This window comes from Temnothorax americanus, unplaced genomic scaffold, assembly GCF_048541705.1.
Source record: "Temnothorax americanus isolate GAGA-0224 unplaced genomic scaffold, ASM4854170v1 Scaffold18, whole genome shotgun sequence".
NCBI lineage: Eukaryota > Metazoa > Arthropoda > Insecta > Hymenoptera > Formicidae > Temnothorax > Temnothorax americanus.
In genome coordinates this window covers 3,084,311-3,107,966 of record NW_027509318.1, presented here as the reverse complement: position 1 = coordinate 3,107,966, position 23,656 = coordinate 3,084,311, and the positions used below count along the sequence as shown (strand labels likewise).

The 23,656-nt window shown below is 35.1% G+C and overlaps 1 protein-coding gene and 1 long non-coding RNA gene across 3 annotated transcripts in view; both read right to left on the bottom strand.

Moving 5' to 3' along the window:
• LOC143896247 (alkaline phosphatase) overlaps positions 1-15,898 on the bottom strand; it is a 178,288-nt gene extending 162,390 nt beyond the window's left edge. For both annotated transcript variants that reach the window (XR_013256594.1, XM_077403958.1), the window contains exon 1: positions 13,554-15,898. Coding sequence is in view for 1 of the 2 variants with exons in the window: in XM_077403958.1 (XP_077260084.1) it covers positions 13,554-13,641 (88 nt within the window). In the remaining variant the exon portion in view is untranslated. The remainder of the gene's footprint in view (positions 1-13,553) is intronic.
• Positions 15,899-19,909: 4,011 nt separating this feature from the next.
• On the bottom strand, positions 19,910-23,380 carry LOC143896254 (uncharacterized). The gene is made up of 5 exons (XR_013256600.1): positions 23,300-23,380; positions 21,512-21,695; positions 21,200-21,395; positions 20,438-20,586; positions 19,910-19,952 (listed from the first exon to the last, which is right to left on the bottom strand). It is a non-coding gene; the product is annotated as an uncharacterized LOC143896254 (long non-coding RNA).
• Between the last annotated feature and the right edge of the window lie 276 nt (positions 23,381-23,656).

Here is a 23,656-nt window from a genome sequence, read left to right as displayed (position 1 = left end):
AACAGAATAAAAATGCAACAATAAAGTTTTTCGGTTTACTCGTGAGATTGTATTTCTTATGCATCGTGCCGTTGAGCACGCGAGCACTTTTCATATATACGCACGAATGATCATCGGTATAAATATAAAAATGAGTGTATAGACCCATTCAGAAAATATCAAGTTTTAACTCGATTTATTTATTAACAGAATGAATAGATTTACACTTTGATCCTGAGTACATTTTGCAGTAAAATTTTCTACTTTTTGCCATCAAACATCGTATAAAAGTTGAACGTGAAATTAAAGTCCTATAGCGAAACTTTCAAAGCACATTTATTCATAAAACTAAAAAGCGAGGAAATTTAAGACTATTAATATAAGAAAATCATACTTTTCGAAACTTTAATATATGTATATATGTATAACATATGTATAAATTAACAAAATTGTAACAGAAAAAGCACAATTCAAGAGAATCAATATATTAGAAAACTATAAAAACTTTATATTTCTCGAGCATAAGACGTTTACTTTTATTCATCTCATGGCATTCGTCTCCATTAATCAACTATTACCGAAAATTAAAGGACATTAGTGACAGATCGTTCATCTATATCCTGTTTTTTTGTCTTATCGATATCTACTTCACGATGTTTAAATTGCGCCGTTGTTATTAAAATCGTATCAATCGAATTCGAGCTTGACACTGATCAGTTTGAAAGATTCACTTTTCCTCGTAACGTCGTAGGATCGAATGCCGGTTGCTGCACGATAACGTTTACGACTGCCGATCCTCTCGCGCGATGCCAATAAACTAGGTGCGAATAAATTTCAAAATTCGCAGAAACTTCGCACGCTCACAAAGTTTTATGAAGGTTGTAACGACGTTGCGGCTGCTCGCAGATGTAGAACGAGAAATAGAAAGGTACAGGTACAGTCCAACATCAGCTAAAGAAGAATACAGGAAAAGAGAAAAGAAGAGACATACATAGATACATCAAGAAAGCGGGTGAGAGAGAGGAGAGAGAGAGAGAGAGAGAGAGAGAGAGAGAGAAAAAGAAGGAATATAATAGGAAAAAAACGGAAATAAGAGAATAATGATAGAAAGCTAGAGAGATATAGATGTAGACATATATATATATATATATATATATATATATATATATATACGGGATGAAGATAATTAAGTTGAGCTAAAATTGTAATTTAGTTATTAGGCGATTTATATCCATGGAAAAAATCACCTGATAATCTTAGTCACTTGGTCCATCGTGCAAAATAAAAAGCAAGAATTCAACCGAGATTCACGAGGTCTATTTATAACCTACCAAATCTGTGCAAAATATAAGCGAATCAGAGAAATTTGGAACAAGCAATTCTATTTTGAACACTGTATAAAATTCATGTTTCAGTTCGTCCATATGGGTCATTTTTTATTTTAATTTCTTAAAATGTTAATTTAAAAGATTAAACCGTCCATTTACTAAAAGAAATGAGAATGTAATGTATAAAATCAAAATTAGGTCAAAGAAAGAAAAGAATTCTTAATGTTGGAAATCACAAATCTTTCACATAGAAAAAAATAGTTTCTTATAAATACCAATACAGTACTGCCACAATATATTCGATAAAAATCAATATCTCAGATTCACTAACTATTACAGTAAAAGTCTATTGGAACAAGTCTAAACGATTAACTTATGTGGATATCTACTTTCAATAGAAAGCAATGACACAAAAAAAAGTAATTAACTTTAAATTCACTAAAAAATATAAAGAATATCACAAAACTAGTCTATTCATTTTTATTTACAAGTTCTTTGGTCTGTGCGATATTTAAATTTCCATTATTAAACAGACTTAAATAATTATCAATCAATACGAGTAATTAAAAATTATAAAGTTTTTGACAAATTAAATTTTAGAAAACTTATAAACTCTTTTTTTTTTGTTGCTCATCTTGAAAAATTAAGCTTAAAAAAGCTTCATATTACTTGCGAGTTAATTTAATACTTAATTATCAAGATATTAAATCTTAAAAATTAAATACTTAAAGCCTATGTATGTTACACTCACTCATAATATAAATATTTCTAAATTTTTAAGATTTAGTACTTCAATACTTCAATATGCCAAAGTTGTATATAAAAACGGTTTAAACGGTTTTAATATACATGTATATTAATATAATTCTAAAATTTCCTTTGTGTATCCTGAAAAAGTTTATCTGCGAGAAATGTAAATAAGAAGATGGAATGCTTCATCTAAATTTATTGTAATTTCATTTACATACTCAGTTTGGAGGTACGTTTACCAATGACTGCGTTATTAAACAGATAATTGTTAAAGCCAATCTTCGAACATAAAACAAAGTTAGCCGAGCAAAATTATCCAATATTTGCGGCTAGCAAAATTATACCGAAAAGTGACATAATTTGTTGTGTGGTAGCAATAGAATTACATCGCATATAAATGAAGTTATTTTCCATATAACGAACCACGTGAGAGATGAATGATTCAAAACGTGATTTAAATACATAAGATACGGATTCACTATAATGAGTTCTGTGGTTTCGGTGATTGGCGAGTAACGAAATTTAGATAATCTCCATAATTTCACAATCACTCAAATTTAATTAGCTAAGTTGAGATGATCAAAATCACAGCCAGAGTAACTCTAATTGAGCAAAATTCCGACAGAGCTTTCCAACATTTTCTAACAATTATGCCAACAATTCAGCCAAGTTTACTGGATTCAAAATCAATCTAGATACCACTCACACAAGAAATACAATTATTGAATAACATTAGAAACGCGCTACGCAAAACAAAAGCTTAGAGAAATCGAAAAATGGCTGCACAAAAGATAAATAGAAAACTCCAATCTATTTGAACAAGATCAAGTTTCTGTTTCGTTCGCTCTGTTCGTTCTGTTCGTTATCGCGCGTGTGTAAAAGTTGGGATTTCCATCATATCTGAAAGCATATTCAGAATAGTTTCGCTTAAAATACAGATTATACGGAGAAATTGAATAACTCTTTTTATCAACTCTAAATGTATATTCTCAGATAAGCGTGTCGCGCGCGGAATGCTGCCAACTTTACCAACAACGCAACAGCGTAACAGCGCGATATTTGCAAAGCAAAACTAGTCAACGCACACCAACTTCTGCGCAATGCATTTAACCTCATAAACACGATTTTTATTATTATTTGCTCTTTTCTTAGCAGCACTGCGGTACCCGATAAGCTGTCCCAAAAATACCTGCACGTACAATCAGCCAGTAAAGTAGGAACGTGGACTCAGAGTCGGTGTCATGAGAAAATAATTTTACCTTTTCGGGTTTACCGCTCTTCCCTGCGGCTAAATAAAAAAGAACTATTGCGACAGAAAAACCATATAGAGTGCATAGATTACGCGACCAGAGATACCAAAATACAATTTGTGACGTAAGTCTCGATTTAACTGTATGGGTGTACCTATTCATTACGTTAAAAACAGGATGTGAAAAACTTATATAATTAGAAAAAAAATAAGGACTTAAAACTAAAACCTTCATCCGTTTTTATTTCGCTGCAGTATATGAAAAATGTATTTAGGAAGAATATATTGCATCTATCTTGTCATATTAATATAAAAGATTTCTCTACTTTCGCAGATTTTCAAGCTTAAACCAAACCGTAATATATTACTTCTAAAGTTTAAACTTTATTCTAAATTCTTTTTCAGACGTTATTCTTTTTTATACGTTTCTCTATGAGTAAAAATATTTTTGCCACATTTCATTTTTCTGATATCACCATATTAATAACTAAATCGACTACCATGCAATCTTAATAATTGCGATTTTAAAAAAACAAAAGCAATAACCTTCACTTATATTATTCACGATCGATCCGAGCAGCCAAATTGTGTCAAAGCTTTTTATTTGAAAGATCATTACGTGGAAGCATTATAAGCTCTCATGTTCTACAATGAGAAAAAGAGACACGGTCGAAGAATTCTGTATTGGAGTCGCGGACTTCGAATTTTAATGCGCGGTACGAAGGCGCTCCGAAGAAAACTTTAGGCGGCGCGAGATAAGTGGGACTTAAGTTACCCCCAACTGGGCGATTTACGTAACGTTACTTCCGTCTCTCGCCGTGGCACCTCTTTTCATCCTGGCGGTGGCTCCAATAGGGGCGCATAAACCGCGAAGTCTGATAAGCGGTACAGTGGCGGAAAAGATCCGCTAAACTCCAAACGTGACCGAATATAGTGCACGAGATTGCTGCGTGTTGGAGAGTTGCCGTGTGGATTTATATAACTCTTTCATGATTTAGTCTGCAGTATGTTAAATCAAAGTTTAGCATTAAATAGTACAAAAATTTATATATATATATATATATATATATAAATTTTTAATTTTAACAATACTAAGTTCTTATTATGCCTGCACATATTTTTCTAAAAAATAATTATCTTTTACGAACAAACTTTATAATTTAAAATTCGCATAGTTAATCAACCGTGAAACGCTGAAATTTAGCTTGTTATAACGTGAATTTTTAAATTAGGTCTTGTTAACGATGGTTTTGGATTTAAAATAAAACTCACTATTCAGATACGTGTCATTTTATTACGAAGTTCTGAATCACGAATTTTTCAGCGAACGAAACGTCCGTTTTTCCGTTTTTTCTCCACTGAAAAATATATGAAAAACGTATAATATGACTCAATATGTATAATTCCAACATAAAATATTTTTTTAGAATACGTTCACCGGATTATTTAAAAAAAAAATTAAAAGCGAATATTTTAGTGAGAGCACTAGATGCAATACAAAAAGATTCAATTGCACACCGTCATCGAAAGACAGTCGATTTACTCAATAATCCCATCTTCTCGAGTTCGATCCAATTATTATCGCGATACAAAATAGCGCGCTGCATCGTGAACAGGCGGAAAACTCGTATTTTATTTTCCGGATGGCGTTACAAAATTTCACTCGCTCGTGCGCCACTGTAAATTATTGTTTCAATATTTAACGCGCGAGCCCGACAGTTTGTGATTTTCATGACGATGCGCGCCATTCTCAAAATCACGTAGTCAAAGAATAATTCATATTCGTTACTCGTGCGTGCGATATAAAATTCCAATTGTAATTTCCCTTTGATTTACCGACCGTATGGTTATACTCCATTTGTCGGATGCATAAAAGCGCAGGGTAGCACCGGCTATCGCTATAAGCCGTGGACATGATGGATAATGTATCGGGCACACTAGCCCATAAATTGCGCACGTGACAAATAAGTTCTTTTATTTTAGTGACATCTTCCGCATTTGCATTATTTCTTTTATCTTAAAAGTACGAGTATGTATATATCTCATTGAAAATAGGAAGAAAGAAAGAAAGCAAAAATGTGAAAAAGTACATCTAACAAACGCGTGCTTAATGTCTGTTGCAAAAAAGATTTGCAGAGCTTCTTTCAGAATATTCAAGAGAAAATCGCTGGACGAAGAAACGAGATTGTTTCATCAATTATGCATTGGTACTTATAAAGTCTTTAACGTTCGAGCATCTAGTCTATACGGCTCTAATCTGGTCACTTAAATGTGTTGCCAGTCAATCGTAATTACTTCCCAAGTACCACGTTTGTACAATACATGAGCTAATTGATGACCATTGTGTCTGAGTGTCTTTACTAGCACTCTCGTATATGATGCAATGTGGAAATTAAACGTTAGATGCCATGTAATTAGTAATAACTAACTATTGAGTGTCCATATCAAAGGAGATGGAGTAATTCAAGCCTAGCTTGTTATATGCATGTTGTATGCAGTAATATTCACGGCATGGCAACACCTACACTAACACTAAAGATTTTTCGACAGAGAGAGAGAGAGAGAGAGAGAGAGAGAGAGAGAGAATCGACATATTTTCACTCTAATATATTAATAAAATTTTAATATATTTTTTTAATGTCAACATCTTTTATTTTTGTATTTACGTATAGCGGCAAATTTTCATTAAATTCAATCTTTTTACTTACGTAACATATATATTTATGTTAATCTTAACTGACTTGATGTCACAAAAGTTTTGAAAAATAAAGATGTGAAAGCAAATGCCACAATTAGTGACGAGAAATCTATCAGTAAACTATACTTATTAAAAATTCGTTTCGAATGATTTCATATTACTTGTTCTCGTTGTTTATTTAAGATATCTATACGAGCATATATAAAATAGGAGAAGAGAATCATTACGTTAAAATTAATATCTTTGAATAGGAAGTTTTTGTATAGATACAATCTGAATTGTATAGATACGTTCACCATCTATAAAATCACATTAGGAACTTCGTTACGGTGAACGATGTGCATGCGCAGTTTCGCCTTTCGACCGATAATGTGAATTTAGATGGTAAACGTATCTATATAATTCAGATACGTTTACCGTATTTGAAAGACGGTATGGTAAAAACTCCCTAGAAGGCAAAGTTTAAATTCTGCGGTCGAACTTCTTGAGACGTCCTGCATCCCATTATTAACGAATTTTGCGATCGTAACACGTCACGAAAATAATTTGAATATATAACGTTACAAAGGACTAGAGCGTGAGTATTGTTCGTACGTTAGGGCTGATCGCGTTTAACGGAAGCCACTGTGAAATAACGCTTTCCGCTTGCGCCGTATATATCATCAACGCGAACGTCTGGTATACAATATGAATATACGCTCAAACGGTCAAACTCTTGGAACGAGTCGTTACTCAAGACCAGTTTGTATTTAACTTGGTTGAAGCCCTGGCCGATTCTGATACATACCAATTAAGTGAGCTAACCGCATAGATGTAACATTAAGCTTGTTAGTGGCTACAGACTGTACGTGGCATAACTTCGTGTAAATGGAACGACATCGGATCTTGCGCCAATACTAAATAACGATCAAACAAAAGATATCGATTCAAGATTATTCTTATCGTTTGTGTGAAAAACGTAATAATTTTGCAGAATGTTGAGATTCGCGTGACAGTATTATAGTACGTCAAATATGGTACATGATGCGTTTAATAGTTAAGTCAATTCATCAGTAATTTCCCGGACATTTCCGCTGGTAATACGGACGTCAGCATCAGCAGCAAAGCCACACGTGATGCACGATTACGCGAACAACTGACAGCCCCGGCCGTGTAATTATCCCAAGCATTGTACGCGGTTGCTCCTTGCAACTGTCCTCCGTATTCGGACGAAGACTGAGTTTTACCGGCAGGAAGCGACTAGATAAAGCAAGGTTCTGCCCTATTACCAGTAACGATTTTTTTGCTCCGAATAACGATTACGTATGTCTCGAACGCTCGAGGAAAAAAAGCGGAAAATTGAGAAAAACAAGATTTCTGCTAACGCGAGAGATTGGAAAGAAGTATAAAGATATATAAAAGTTCACAAGTGACACACGCACACAACTGGAAACGCATTAGGACCTCAGCATATCTAAAATAACAAAAAATACAGTACACACGTTTAAATTTTCAGCCCCGTTTCTCCTTTAAAAAAAAAAAGAGTATACCTTACATCCATAAATTAATGTCATTAACACAGTCATTTGTTTTAATTAAAATTCACCCCCCATATTATAAATGGACATTCTTTTTGGGGAAAATTTTGCAGGCGCTCTCATTACTGCGATATTACGTCAAAGATTAAGCGATTTTGGCGAATTATATTTCGGGACCGCGAGTAAATAAAACCTCATATTCCATTTAAGCGCGAATTAAGTTCATTTTATAAAAATTTTAACAATGAAATTTACCTGACATTGATAGAGATTTTAATTCAAGGAATAAATTACGCTTGAAAGTCCTTGATAAAAAAAGAATAAAGAATTTTACTTTATATACCCCAAGGGGCCTTAAAGGGCGTTTTGAAGGGACGTACCCAACCCTAACCTCCAATTCATCCACTACCTTACTGTTTCCTCCTTTGGACCAACGGTTTAACGTCTCTTCCGAAAGACGGAGCCCAGTTTTCTCCGCATCTTGCACGGAAGGGCGCGGTTTTTCGGAAAAAAACTTTTACATGTTACACGGCTCTAGTGGACTCGAACCTGGTTCCTCAGATTGAAAGTCCTTGATATAAATGTGTATTTAAAAATGCAAGTTTTTAAAACGTCTGAATTTGAAAAGTAACGCGAAACGCTCTCAAATTGAAATTGACATCGTTAATGCATAAGCTAATGCAAATTGGAACAAAATATATATCTACTATATATATAGATCACGATATCATACGAGAATTGGCTGTACTCTCGCACGTTCACATAACAATGTTGCGAACTGCTATAAGGAGACTTTGCAACTTGGTGTATTCGCGCAACGTGCGCGTGTAACTAACGCACAAATTGTATGCCCTGCAGTCGACGTCGCGCAACATTTTACATTTAGGATACCGTGCAATTGTATTCGCCAACTGCCGCGATTCGCTCCAATTACAAATGTTATCGTTATGCAGCTGTAGATGCGTACATTGTAAATGCAATCTCGACAGTGCGCATACCGGCATGATCAAATGGTCAAAAACACGTAAAGGGCTTTGGCGATATCAACGGGAGAAGAAATATATTATGTATAATGAAGACTTATGAACGCTGTTAACGTAGCGAACGTAAAATAGCTGGATTATTCGCGAAAAATGCAAAACTTTAATTTAATAAGAAAATAGTGCTAGTGCTTATATTAATGCTTATATTCTTGTTTTGTGTAGCCGTCTATTAACATATAATAGTCTCGGTAATACAGAATATCTGGAATTCACCGAGTGCCCTTTCAGTGGAAATACCATCGACTGATGAAAAAAATTGCTATTGTTCTTCGACGACGAAACACTTCAATCAGAGGTTTATTTAAAATATTTAAAATATTTATAATTAAAAGTGAATTTAACAAAGAAATGTAAATAAATAACTAAACTAGATTTTTACTAATTTAAAGCTCAATGCTTTAAACTTTAAAATTCAAGAAGCCATAGTATAGTACAATCAAACATCAAAATTCGTAATATTATAAACTCAATGTGTGATATTGCAAGATCGTTTTAGAAAAGCTAATCGATATTTACAGAATCCATATATTAAATAGGTACTTCAAATATCCACGATACAGATGTCAGCGTAATTCGCTCTTGAAAGAGCGTTATTTAACGAACCCTCTTGTATATGTGTTACTCGTAATAAAAAGTAACTAAATTAGCTCACTGCGTAACACATGCATATATGTGCTCTGTATGAGAGATAAAGAGTCGCCTGAATGTATATCGTATATAAAATTCTGTGTTATTTCTGAGAGAAAACTTAATTATATTTTATTTAATAATAAATTAACGCGATATACATATGATACGATGACATATCTACCCGTTTTAGCGCGAATGTTATAGCGATCGATAATTATAATAATTTAAAAACAAATATTATATAATTGTTATAGAAACGTTATTATTCCTTTCTCTCTCTCTCAGTACATATCTATTTTATTTGATAATATACGTGCTAATTATTTACGTAGTATTCTAATACCATAATAAGATTAAAAAAGAATATAAATATAAATTTTAAACTTTGAACTTTTATTTAAAATATATCTCTAGTTTTGTAGCAATTTTTTTATTGCACAAAAAAATGGAACCAAAAATAATATGCATTATTTTTAAATACGAGTTTTTATAACGTTAAATTATAATATATTTTAAAAGTTTCTTATTATAAATGTTAATTGAAATATGTTTATATATTTTACATAAAAAGTTTTGCCTAAATTTAAATCCATAAAAATGTTATTCTATTATTTCTTATGATTTTTAGAAGCCGATCAATGTTTCTAATATTTATATAATCATGTATGTTATAACTATACAGTATACAGTATAAAATGTCACATACTATTTTTTTCGCAGTTAACTATTGCGTGGTAAATGTTTGTCATAGCACTTAGTCTAAATGGAAATGTTTGCTTTTATTCACCGCGGCTTTGAATAGAGAAATAGAAACCCACACAATAAATTCTGTTCAGACAATGCATTGTTCGCACGTTAGCGTGGCGTTGATCTAAATCGTTCACTATCGAGTCCAATAAACGCTTTTACTATAAACTTTGGTTCTAATCTTATATGTATTGTCAACTGAAATAGGACTATGACTATCTATACCAGCCATTGCTGCGGAATAAGCAACTCGATATAGACATTCAATGACTATACACGAGAGAAACATATTCCGGAAATTTTAGCTGAAAGAGAGACAGAGACAGAAACAGAGAGGAAGAGAAAGAGATAATATTTAAATATAAAATAAAAAAATCACCAAATTTTAATAATATGTTCTGTTTTATCATATAATAAAGATATGAGTTAAACAATTAAATATAAAACATCTCATGTTATTTGTAAATTAAGAAATATTAATGTTTTAACATTAAAAACAATTAAATAATATAATCTCCTAAATTTGATCTGTTTTGCATACATATATATTCTGTTAATTTTATTTTATATCTAATTTCAATTCAATAACCAATATATATTAATCAAGTTTACCCAATAAGTTATTTTATTATAGGTAAACTTGATTTATAACGAAATTATTAATTAAAATTCCACCGACTACCGTAAAAATTATTTTAAAATTTTTTACTTGATATTTTCAAGTAACAACAAGTTTCCGGTCTATCGGTACATTGCGGCTATATTTTGGCCGCATATAAAATTGCAAATCGGATTACTTGGGCATTATCGTCCAACTTATTAAGTATCCCCGATACGTGAAAACTTTTGACTCTACTAAGAACTCGAGAGTCTCCGAAGAAAACTGTTATTAGATATCAAACTTGTACACCGCGTCGCGCACAAGCTGCTGGACTTAAGGATATTTACAAAGTCTAAATATCTTTCTGTATAAGGCTTCTCCATGCACAATATCTACATACATATATGTGTAGAATAAACGTCCGAAAAATTTTTAACGTTTTGCTATTAGTAACCTACACTCACGTTTCACTTTATGCTCACGAACAATTCTGTCCAACAAACAAGCAAACTTTTCGCCTAATTCTAATCTGGCAAACTTTTTCCATTTCGCACAGCGAATTCTAGTGCTTGTCGTAACAAAAAATATATTAGATTGGTAAAAACATAGCTGTAAAATCGATATCGAATTACATTGAACTTTCGAGCACCGTCGATAGTTTATATTTATGAAAATAATCAACACAACGGGGAAACATAAATTGTTCGGTTAAAGCATATTAAGCAACACACTATGCATACTTTAGACATACTATTAAACGGCAACAGCGGGTAAGCTTGATCAAGTTGCAAACGCGCATTATGTAGTGCAGAATGCATAAATTATACGCTAAACTAAACTAGATCGTCTGAACATGGTTTAGGATATGGGGATGACGAAGTGACGTTCATTAAACCTGCAGTTAGAACAATTAATTGACAGAGAGTTCTGCAAGCCCAGTGGGACGTTATCACTGCGAGCGAGCGAAACAGCATTTGATATTGAAAATAAAGAATATATAAAACATATTTTTATAAGCTGCTTCTCAAACTATATATGGCAGTAGAATACATATATTAAACAACATTTTATCCATACATAAATCTAAATATTGATTAAATCCTTATTTAATTTTAATTAGCTATATACACAGCAAAATCTATTTCTTGCAAAGCAAATAAATCCTGTCTTATTAGTTATATTTTTGTAATTAGTATTTTCAATTATTAAATCCGGAAAGATCGCTATTTAAAATAATTAATTAAAATTAAAATATTTAAAGCTTATTTAAATCTTAATTAATCACATCAGCGAGTATATTTATTATTATTCTATTAATATTAATAATGTAAAAATCTTTCTGAGAATAAAATAAATAATATAATTAGTTCGTTCATGTATATAATTACAAATTATATTGTAGTTATAAATAACTATTTCTTTAATACAGCAATTTGAAAAGCTAATTATTATAAATTAATGCAAATATATGACATATTATTATGCTAATATCAAATAGGGATATTCTAAAACAAGAATAATTTCGAGAGTAATTTCAACAATGATATAATTTTGAATATTTATGCCATTTACGCTATTCAGTTCTGCAGTGATATTAAAATGTATCTAACCGTACGGTATTTCTCTGATTGTGCAAGTTTTATTAAAATTATTACAATTAAAAATTTCATATATCATCTGGATGGTCGTTTTTGAAAGTTACATTAAAGAGAAATATATCATCACATTTGTCTAAGAGCAGCAATGTCCGATCAAGATTAACCATTATAACGTATTGTATATTATAGTTAATATACAGGATGATTTTAGTAACTAAGTTGGGTTATAGCTTCTTTTTAAGTCGAAATAAAAACAATGATAGGTACAGAAAAATCTTTCACTATTTAATGTGATCTATTATTCTATATATAATTATATTTTTTTGATACACCAATGCACTTGCAAAATGCAACTGCATTTTTCAAATACATAGAATCATATACATTTTTTAACGTAAATCGGTTCTTTTCATTATTCTGCGTATAACAATATTAGAGTGACGTAATCGGAAGAATTTTTTCTTATGAAGATTTTTGTATATATCATATAATATATTACTGTATAAATGTAATGTTTTATTGAGTTCGTATTCTAGAAAGAATTTGTAATATATCACTCGTCTTTATCTTTCTTTATTCGAATTATTCCGCCTTGCGTGGTTAAAAATATCTAGATCGAGTTAATAGATCAGAATAATAGCTCACAAAATACGGTATTTGTGGCAGTTTAGCTATTCTCTGTTTCAGGCAAACTGTGATGTCGTTACGGAGGCGATGCCGCAGCAGGAGAAAAATTCTGCTCTGGCAAGCATACCGAAAACCATCTCAATCGGAAATGTAAGGATAACGAATCGACGATACAATACGCGCGTCCATTGTGCCTGCCAAGAATCGCGGAACTATATTCACCTGCGTAGACCATGAAAAGCCGTTTTCTGGCCATAAAAGATACCTTCCACTGGCGAAATTGTTTTCCTGATCGATATTCTATACAAAGCTACTATTCTTTTGGAATAATAATAATGAGATTCGCGCGAGGTATGACACATCTGGACAGATACAGTTCACATTTAAAGATTTATTTAAAATCCTGTTTTAGATCGAAAATCTTTCCGATCAACCGTACGATTTTTATTTAGAAACATGTAGTTTGATTCAAAATATTATTTATTTTGTAAAACTTTTATGACCCATTTTTTTAACCCAATATTTTGATAAAAACATAGTAACGGGAGAATTTAATTAAATATTTGTAATAATATATGGATCACAGTTATGCAAAACGTGTAGGTTTATTGTCTAACTTTCAAAATTTATCGAAGAATTAAAGTAAAAATAAATAAAATTGTTCTTTATAATCGCTAAATTACGTTTTCCAAAATAATGCAAATAAACGAAAAGTACCAATGCTTTCTGTAGAAAGAGAGGTAGACCTTACGAAATAGGACCGGGGACATATTCGCTAACCATTACCTCGCTTGCCAGCCCGCACAACGGTTGCACAAATCGCCAATAGCACGATGGTGAGGGCGACGTTGATATGCAATGGATAGCGCCGCATCTCCGAAACGAGAAGGGGCCAGTCGCTACGTGTTATCCGCCGTACGCTTCTTCCTCATGCCCCTCTTCACAGTTCTTTGCTATACACAAGCCGGGATTCACCGTGAAAATTACCGGCTCGAGTAACTTGTCGACGCACTCACGAGAGATCAGAGTATCTCACTGTATTACCCTCTTCAAGTGCGTCCAGTATCTCACCGTGCGCGAATGCGCGCCTCTCTTATCCCTGCATCCCGTCACTCTTATCGCATTTCTTCGCGGAACTCGCCATCCATCGTCTTCTACGTCTCACCATCCGTTTTCGTATCCCGTACTTATCTGTAACGTGTCCGGCGCGTTCGATCGCGTGATATAGGATCGACAAAAATGCGCGCTCAACGTCGTCTACCTAGGATACAGCAAGCGGCGCGCATCGAATAAAGGGTAGAGCGTCAAGGAAGCGGACGCTTCTGGCGCGTCGACGCGATTTGTCTCGCGTGGCGGGAACTCTCGGCGACCCGATTCGCGGCAGCTCGCAACCGCGAGTAACCCTCGTTGTAGAAGTCCACCGTTCGGCATGGTGGCCGAACACGATGCGAACGGACGATCCGCTAATCGTTTTTTCACGCTCGCTCGTCGGCCGAATCCCATCGACTGCGAGATCCAACGAAAGATCGATCCGACGTGCAATTATCCAGGCGTCAAATACACGTCGCGATGCTGCAGGTTTTTCAAAATCGTTCATCAGTAACATATGTTTGTCTCATCGATTTAAGTTTTTAAAAATAAAGACTTTTGGTTGTCCCTCGTTGCACTATGCATAACGTAATATTCAACTGACTGAATCCTTTTTCTTTCTCTGTATGTATTATAAGTAGAAATATAATGTAGAAGGAAACAGTATAAGAATCAGTGATCCAAAGTCATAGATAAAACTGCCAATGTAATTTAGCCTCTAATTATAAAAGTTCTTTGCTTTTTATAGAAAATGGCTGTTAGAAGTAAATAAAACTCCATATCTCTTTACGCATGTCACTGACGAGGAAACTAAATTGATACCTGTCAATAAAGTTCAAGTCGATTAACGTGCCTTAAGTTCGATATATAGTTAGATGACTACGCGGGCGAACGTCCAAGTTTTCGTTTTTCTCACATCTTCGAAGAGTCTGTCGCAGTTCTTCTTTTTCACTATAAATCACCGACTTTGCCCTCCGCACCCTCCGTATAATCAGAGCTTTCTCTCAAAGCGAGAGGAGAGCAACCGTTTACCAAAAATTCGTTATCCGTAGACGGAGTACTACGGTTCGAAAACTTCAAAGTCGCCACTTCTTCACCTGTACCTGATGAACGTGAGTATTTACAGACGTGTCGGCGTGACACAAGTAATCGCGATAATCACGGTTTCCCGACAACTCGCGTGCGCCATAACTCGTCGTTAACTCGTCGAAGGATATCGCGAAAACTTTGTCACCCTTTCCTCTTCTATTCCGAGCTCGATTAATCAGTTTCAAGGCGGAGCACAAAGAGTGCTCTTCTCTACGTTCTCCATTCACTCCCCTCTTTGATCGTTCACATTTTTCGAATTCCAGCAAATCCTTCGATCCCTTCAATCCCCGACAATTTTCAAGCAAAATCCACCTAACGTGTATTGTTTGTCGTCGCTGATACCGAGGTTCGATCACTCAAGAGCTCGTTGTTATCTACTTCGATCGCGCGATCACACCGTTCATCCGGGAGGATCACCAGCACCAGTCATCCGTCGGTTTTTCACCGCGATAACACCCGTCACCGCCGCGAAAATTCTGTCTGTCGTTGATCGACTGTCACACGTAGATCCTCGGTCCGCGCACGGTACGATTACCACGAAAAACGGTGTAAGGATGAAGTGAGCTTGGCGTGACACGGGACCGACAGGGATACTGGCGCGCGTACGGGCGGACGCGGGCGCAGTGGCGCGAGCTTATCATCGGACCCGCCGTTCTCTCTCGCTTTCGGTGCGCCGGCCGAGCTGCGACGACGCCAGCCGTGCCAGCCCGAATGATCGCATCCGCGCTGCTAAACGCCACAGCAACCTGGGCGCAACCACCGTCGCACAGTGCAAAATTCACCCAATCTAGGTATCCCGCCCCGATAAATAAAGGAACGACATTTAATTCTACACGCGCCCGGCGTAGACGAGAGTACTGTGTAAATGAAACCTTACAATCTCTTTTCCTATATCAGACGAACAATGAAGAGAGGATGTATATTAACAAAATAGGGAAAAGTGGTTTATATATAATCGATGATTTATAGCGAGATTACTTCGGTTCTTGCCAATACGACACTTTGTCAATACCTAATTTTATTTTCTATTATGATATACAATCTATCTTTTCAGCAGTTGTACTACGATTTCCTTGTCACTCTATATATTAATAATATGTAGTCATATTTTATCATTATGACTCAAATTTTTTAGAAAGAAGGAGATGTAAGAATTAAGAATAATATACCCATTTTTAATCTAGATACAGAAAAATCTTAAAATAAATTGTTAATTAGAAAATTATGTTGATATAATATATCAAGAGAATATATATACTCTTGATATATGAGAGAAATACCAATTTTTTTACTTGTCTACTATAATGAAAAATTGTGAGACTATGTGTTCACATAATTTCTCTGTCACTATATCACTGTCAGTCATCCCACTCATTCATCTCGTGTTTATTCATGATAATTTTATCTTTAATACATCATATCGGATCCCCTTTATTCGGTCACTAATTCTCTGATAAATTTAGAACTATTTGTAAAAGTTATCGATTTCTATTTTTTTTTCTTGTAGTAAATTTTGCTCTCCCAATATGTATTTTGTCGCCTACATACGTATGTATACGAATAGCAACGGTTTTTTTAAGCCGTATAAATAGAAATGTTTGTTTTTTCCATTTTATTTTATATTTCTAAATTCAAAATGTGTGCAAAAACTAGATTGAGCACAATATTTCTTCACATACATATGTACACTTGTGTACACTTGTGTACTTTTAATTAATTTCAACAATAAATAGCAATAATCTTTAGCAATAAGTTACAGTTAAAGTACACATAAAGAATCTATTAAAATCCGTTTACCAATAAATAAATTATTTCATGTATGTTTCTTAAAAACATTATTTAATAAAACTGTTATAAGTCTCAATCACTCGTAATTTTATAATTACCGATCAGATGTTAAGAAAAATGTTATTTTTCTTAATTTGATCTCTAGTATTTATTGCGGATAGTGATAGCGCCTAGAACATTCCATATATCCATCAAGCATTCCAAGATAGCAACTTTGGAAATTGTTTTTCGAAGAAATTGGAAAAGCTCCAAAGTGAACCTCCCATCCATCGTAGTGATATTGGAAAAAGTACGCAAAAGTCAATGAAAATTTCACAATACCTATGTCAATTTAATTGAATAATTGTAATAATTATGTTATAAATAAAACTGCACAATATTTTATTTTTATTTCAGTTATAAATAAATGACTCAATTATGAAATATTCTTTACATAAGAAAAGCTTTCTTTCGCAATCAAATTCTTTATTCGCGCTATGGCATATATCATAAAGTTTGCAATTTTTGTAACGTGACTTTTTTATTTAATTATTACAATTACAATTTCAAGAATTACTATGAGCATCCTTGATTAGTCGCGCGGGATCATAACAATTGCATTTTAATTATAGTAAGAACGTACTAAATAAAACAGGATTATAAATGTATATAATGTTATTTTTTAACAATAAACATTTTTAGTGCAGTGAATCTTATTCTTTACTGCGTAGAAACAATTATAAATCCAAGACTATATGAAATTATTGTCTGGGCTACTGCAATATAACAAAAAATTTTCATAAAACGTAAAGATCTCTCACAAATACGTATTTTTATCTTAAAAACAAAAGAACCTGAATTTTTATCGAAAACCAGAATTGTTAACGTCTAAAAACTCTAAAATTTTCAGAAAATTTATATCTGGGAGAAAAAATTCGCGACATTCGATATATTCTCGGTATGAATAAAGAAAATCTGAAAAAAGCGCATCCTTTACTTGCGTACGTTGTGTAGTAGCACTAAAGACTGACATATAGAACTTTTTGCGAATTTTTCTTTCTTTGACCGCTGGTCTTAGATTCTTCGAAAGATTAAAAGGAACTTACTATCTTTTACGATAGTAAGTCTGGGCTGTCACGATTTTTCCCTATCGATTATTCGCCACTATTCAACCTTATCGACATATAGAGAAATTCTGATTATGTGAATGCCTAGAAATAAATGATCCACCAGAAATATTAATGCAATTATACGACAATAAATTATTCAATCTCATATGGATAAACTGTACTTTACGATTTAGATGTTCTTGGCAAAATTAGCACTTTAGGATTTCTAATACAGAATCGTCAAGAAAAATCTAATATGTTTGTTTCATTATCGTCTACAATTACAGAATAATTTTTAGTTTCAATAAGCTGAATGTTAATAAAGTAACAATATAATTCAGTGACGTTATTTCTCGCGTCAATGTCCAGAAACACGAAAATAATAATTTTTTATCAAATTTTATCATTTTAGAAGATAAATTAATATTGTATACATTTCTTTTAATTAGTTCAAGAAGTTGAATATCAACTCTACGCACTTATTTGACATACAATACACGCACTGGTCTTTACAATGTATACTTGTGCTGGAGAGAGATACGAATGGATGTTAAACGCGCGATTCAATTATGAAAACCATCATCCTTACCCGGAAAAGTTAAGAAATCGATCAAAAGGCGCAGCCGAGTGCGCGCCGTCGATGACAAATGCAAGTCAGAAACAGATTTGCATTTCGCGCGTTTAAAAAAAAGCACGGTGAAACCGCGGGCGGGACTTAGCGACGGGTATCAGTGACGCCGCGTGATTAATTAAGTACATGACGATGAGCCTCGGAACACTCGGGGAAGTACTTTGGCCATGCGATGATAGAATGGAGCTGCCGTTTCCAGACACCTGTGACTCTGGATAGCGAACAAGAGAGAGATGGAGAAAAAGCGAGAAAAAGAGAGAGCAAGAGTGAGTGAGTGAGAGAGAGAGAGAAAGGGGGGAGGGAGGGAGAGGGAAAGAGAACAAGCCGAGTAGTTCAATCACCTCTCGTCGGTTAGACCGTTGGCCGTACCGACGAATTTCCGATAGACGTTTAATTATCCCCGCTCAAACGAGGGACTACCTTTAAATTCCAGAGCTTGGCCGCCAGCATACCGACTCGCCTGGTCGTTGAATTCGCTCGTTACATATGGTTACCGCGTAAGTATCGCGAGAAAAAGATATAAAACGCGCCAGCTGCGCTTGCAATCCGATATCCATTGTAAATTGAGACGCGCCAGTGGATTATTTCTCTAGTATTTAAATAATAAATTCTTTCTTTCACTTTTCATACGTTGAATCGTTAGCGCACTCGAGGTGCGATAATGACGCCAAACAAAAAAATCCGGCGAAATTAATAAGATATTAATTAAACAAGATAAATTTTGATAAATTTTGTTTGTTCTAATTGTTTCTTGAGATAAAAGCTTGACTGTCAAAGAAAAAAATATACGTAGAACTTCGTCTTTCTTGAACAATTAATTACAGTAACAAAATTTGTTCATCACGTTACTATACATATAGGTGCTTCAAAAATCCTTTGTAGTAAGGTTTAGACTATATGGTTTAGATTATCTTCTCATCAACGTATCATATATAATTTCAAATCTTCTCTGTTACTTACACGATCGCGCGAATAATGAGATGATATCATATCTCTCAAATAAGTTGATACAGTTAAGTCGATCCACAACGTTAGAATAAAGAAAAACAAAAAAAATACAAAATAATTTCGATGTAACGCATAAAATTGACCGCAACATTGTACAATTAAAAAAGTTTTATATATGGCATAGATAAATTATTTATATACGTACAATTACACATATAAGATTTGATTCTTTTCACGTTTTGTAAACAAAATTAAAAGACGTTAAGAAAAATCGAATGTTTAATGTTAAAATTCTAATACTTTTATACGTAGTACTGTTATAAATTGTCAAAATAAATGGAGATACAATAATTAATAGATATATTTTAATACGTTTGTTACCATCGCAGAGAAAATAAGAAAGGCGATATCTGCGATAACAATCGCAGATAATTACAGTAATATTATTTCAAAAATTAGCAAAATTTGATTAACAAAAAAAATCAATAAAAAGATAATTAAACGCTCACCTGCAACGCACAATAGCAGAGCCGTAGTACGCAACGTTGATATCTGTAAAATATAAACATATCCAGATATTAAAACAATGTCCAGAATAATTAATAGATACTTCAAAAGATATAATTATTGCGCGCATTACATTTTTTATTTATATTCTTTAAACTTTATTTAATAAAAGAATTACATAATTTCCGAAGCAAGACTACAATTTTTTTAGATACAAATTTTATAAAATTTTATGCAAATAAGAACTTTTAATTCTCTATCGCTTTCATACGCGCACACATAAAATCTAAATAAATATCATTAAAAAAAATGTTTTAAGTAAAATAATAAAAATTTAAAATTAAAAATAAGATAGATATTATTAATATTTTATTAAATATCTTGAGCGTGTTACAAAATAATCTCAAATGTTTCATATGCGAGTTATTACATAATATATTGTTACAAAACGGAGTGCACCATTATGGCGACCGTTGCGAGAAAAAACGATTCGTAAATAAGAAACAGTAAATAAATAATAAATCGCTCACCCTAGGATCGCTCCGCTGAAGCCCGATGCCTCCCCGGGCCGCCTCCTCCTCTCGCGTTCCTCGTGGCTGCTCTTTCGTGATATTTATGCGACGTTTCTCCTCTGTCGTTTCTCTTTAACTATCTTTCGATGGCACTCACACGGCACTCGCTGAAACATGAGACACTCGTTACGCACGACCCCTTTGTGCATACGACGCGCTCGATACACGACGCGCGAATACAATTAATTACAGAAATGGTGGATTTGACGCGAGAAACGGCTACGAAACTTTCCGCGTCCGCGACTTCTCGCAGATTGAACCTTCGAGCGACAAGCAGGGGATTCGAGAGTCGCGCGACCAACTTTGCGCCGTACTCGCCGCGGCGATGATTATTATACCTGTTGCTCCAACCGGTACTTCCGAACGATTTCCGAAGAACGAGAACCGGGCTGATGTACGCCCGGTATATTTTTCAGGCCGATTATTATATTTCCCACGCGCGCGCGATCTTTACTTCGTCCTATATTATGACGCAAACGAGCAAGCGCGCGCGAGTCGGAATGGAAAATGCTATCTGCGGAATGCAAGATGTCCGAATGTACGATCGTCGCCTCGCCGACCGCTCGCGCGACGTACCTGTCGAACGGATCTCGCGCTCGCGGATTTCGCGTTCTATAAATGAACCGCCGATACGCGAACGACGAATTCAAACGATCGATCGACGATTGTCGAAATGCCGAGCGCTCAAGTGCGCCGCGATGCTTTCGCGATCGTACTCACCGATCAGACGCGTCGAGACGCCGGAAGAAACGGAGATTCGTCGTCGGAGCCGACCCGTGACCCGTCATGGCGATGGCGTCGTGCGTCGCGTGACCGTTCCGTCGTTCCGTGAAACGCTCGAAAATGACCGCGGCAACTTCATTTCATACCGACCGACGCCGGGCGATACGGCACGGATCGGCACGAGTCAATTTTTCTAACGACACATGATATCAATTCAAATATTCAGTACTTCTATATATAGAATGTGCTAAAAAATGTATCTAGATACTAGAATATATCTATAAACGATGCTATCGCGATTGTACTCACCGATCAAACGCATCGAGACGCCGGAAGAGACGGAGCTTCGCGTCGTCGGAGCCGACCCGTGACCCGTCATGGCGTCGTATGAGTATATGACCGTTCCGTTCCGTGAAACGCTCATCGAAAATGACCGCGGCAACTTCATACCGACGCCGCGCGATACGGCACGGACTGGCACGAGTCAATTTTCCTAACGACACATGATATATATCAATTCGAATATTCAGTACTGACAGTACTTCTATATAGAATGTACTAAAAATGTATCTATATATATACTATATATCTATAAACGATGCCGTCGCGATCGTATCTCACCGATTAGACGCGTCGCAACGCCGCGCCGGAATTAAGAGACGTTCGTCGTCGGAGTCGACCCGACATATGACTATGACCGTTCTGCACGAAGTGAAACGCTCGAAAATGACGGCGGCAACTTCACACCGACGCGCGACGCCGCGCGATACGGCGCGAATCGATTTTCCTAACGGCATATCGATACTATTTGAATATATTCTGTATTTCTATATATAGAAAGTATTATACTAAAAATATATTTAATATACTGTGAGAGAGACCATTCCTGTAATATCCTATACCTTTGCGTTACCTATCCTCCGAAAATTCTCAAAATCTACATGGGCTATATTATTATAAAGCCCGTATCACACTACGGATTGGGATTGAAATTGAATTGAAATGATCAATCGTAATAAAGATAGCTTTCCAGCAAGCGACACCAATAAGTCGACACTTTTCCAGCAATCAGTAACAAAGATAAAGATACTTAATTGTGTCGCTTGCTGGAAAGCTTTCGAAAAAAAAAACTAATCTCAAGTTCAGTGAATTTTGCTCTGATCGGTCAAATTTCAATCTATAAATCTTAATCCTACTTCGTAGTTTGATACGAGCTATATTACAGTTGACGGGGCGAAACGAGACTTTCTTCTTCGCGCGAGCGACATAAATTTATTAGATCGAATATTTTTCACATTTTATACATTCAAATTTTAAATTATAATTTTATTCGAAGTTTAGCTTGAGTGCATCTCAAGTTGTTCGCGAGATGCTAATCGCGATGACCGTTGACCCCTTATCATCAGGCGGCGGGCCCGAGCTATCTTTCGACGTGAATTTTCATTCTGAATTCGAGAAAAAGCAACGCGACGGAGAGATTTTGTGTAATATCGCGGTCGACGGCGACCATTATCGTATCCCATCGTATATCCCATCACGCGAGGAATTTTTTAATACCGCGATTCCATCTGAAAGTCAGATGAAATCCACTCCGAAAGATATAATTCGCGATAGCGGGCCGCGATTGGCTTTGGAGTAGAAATTTCTGATAGCGCGTGACAAAACCAACGACGTCGCGAATCCAAGTTTCCGAATCTGACTTCGCAATTTGCGATCCGTCACGCGGTGGAGGATTTTTGGCTCAGCGTTAATCCGAAAGAGTAAATACTTTAAATCGTTAAAATTTCGCAGCCACCACCTCTCCGTTAATCGAGTAATATTGATTACCGGTAATTAAATATCTGTAATTAGCGTGACGGAGTTAAATTTATAGTTGCCAAATATTACATGGGCAGTCGCGTAAAATAAAACGGTTGAAAATAAACTTTGACTCATTTGTTTACAGATAATCAATTAGCCACTCTCAGGTTAGGTTAGGTTACTCCTCTCTGCAATTACCGCGTACAAAACAATAACGTTTTTTATGAAATCACGTAACTCTCATAACGCGCTCTGTTCCTAACGCTTATTGTTTTGCATTTTTTCTTACCCTCGTACCTTAATAATATAACGTAGAAATAATACGCGAAAACATAAATAAATTCGCTAATCTGGGATAATCCTGCAACAGCATCAGCCAGAGCCAGCGACTGGTGCGCCCTGCGCCCTGCGCCCATCTAGCGGTGGAGCAATGAAGCAATTACGAGAGCCACTTTCAATTTCTCCGAAAGCTACTCTGTCAATCGAATAATTAAAACCGCTCAGTATATAATTGATTCGTGCTAAATAAACTACTGCGAGATGAATTAATTCAGCAATTAGATTATCCTGCCAGAAAAAAAATGAAAGCTTGCGGGATGGGAGCGTCGACGTTACCGACCGTTCTCGGGCCACTTGGTGCGCCTCGCTCGGCGC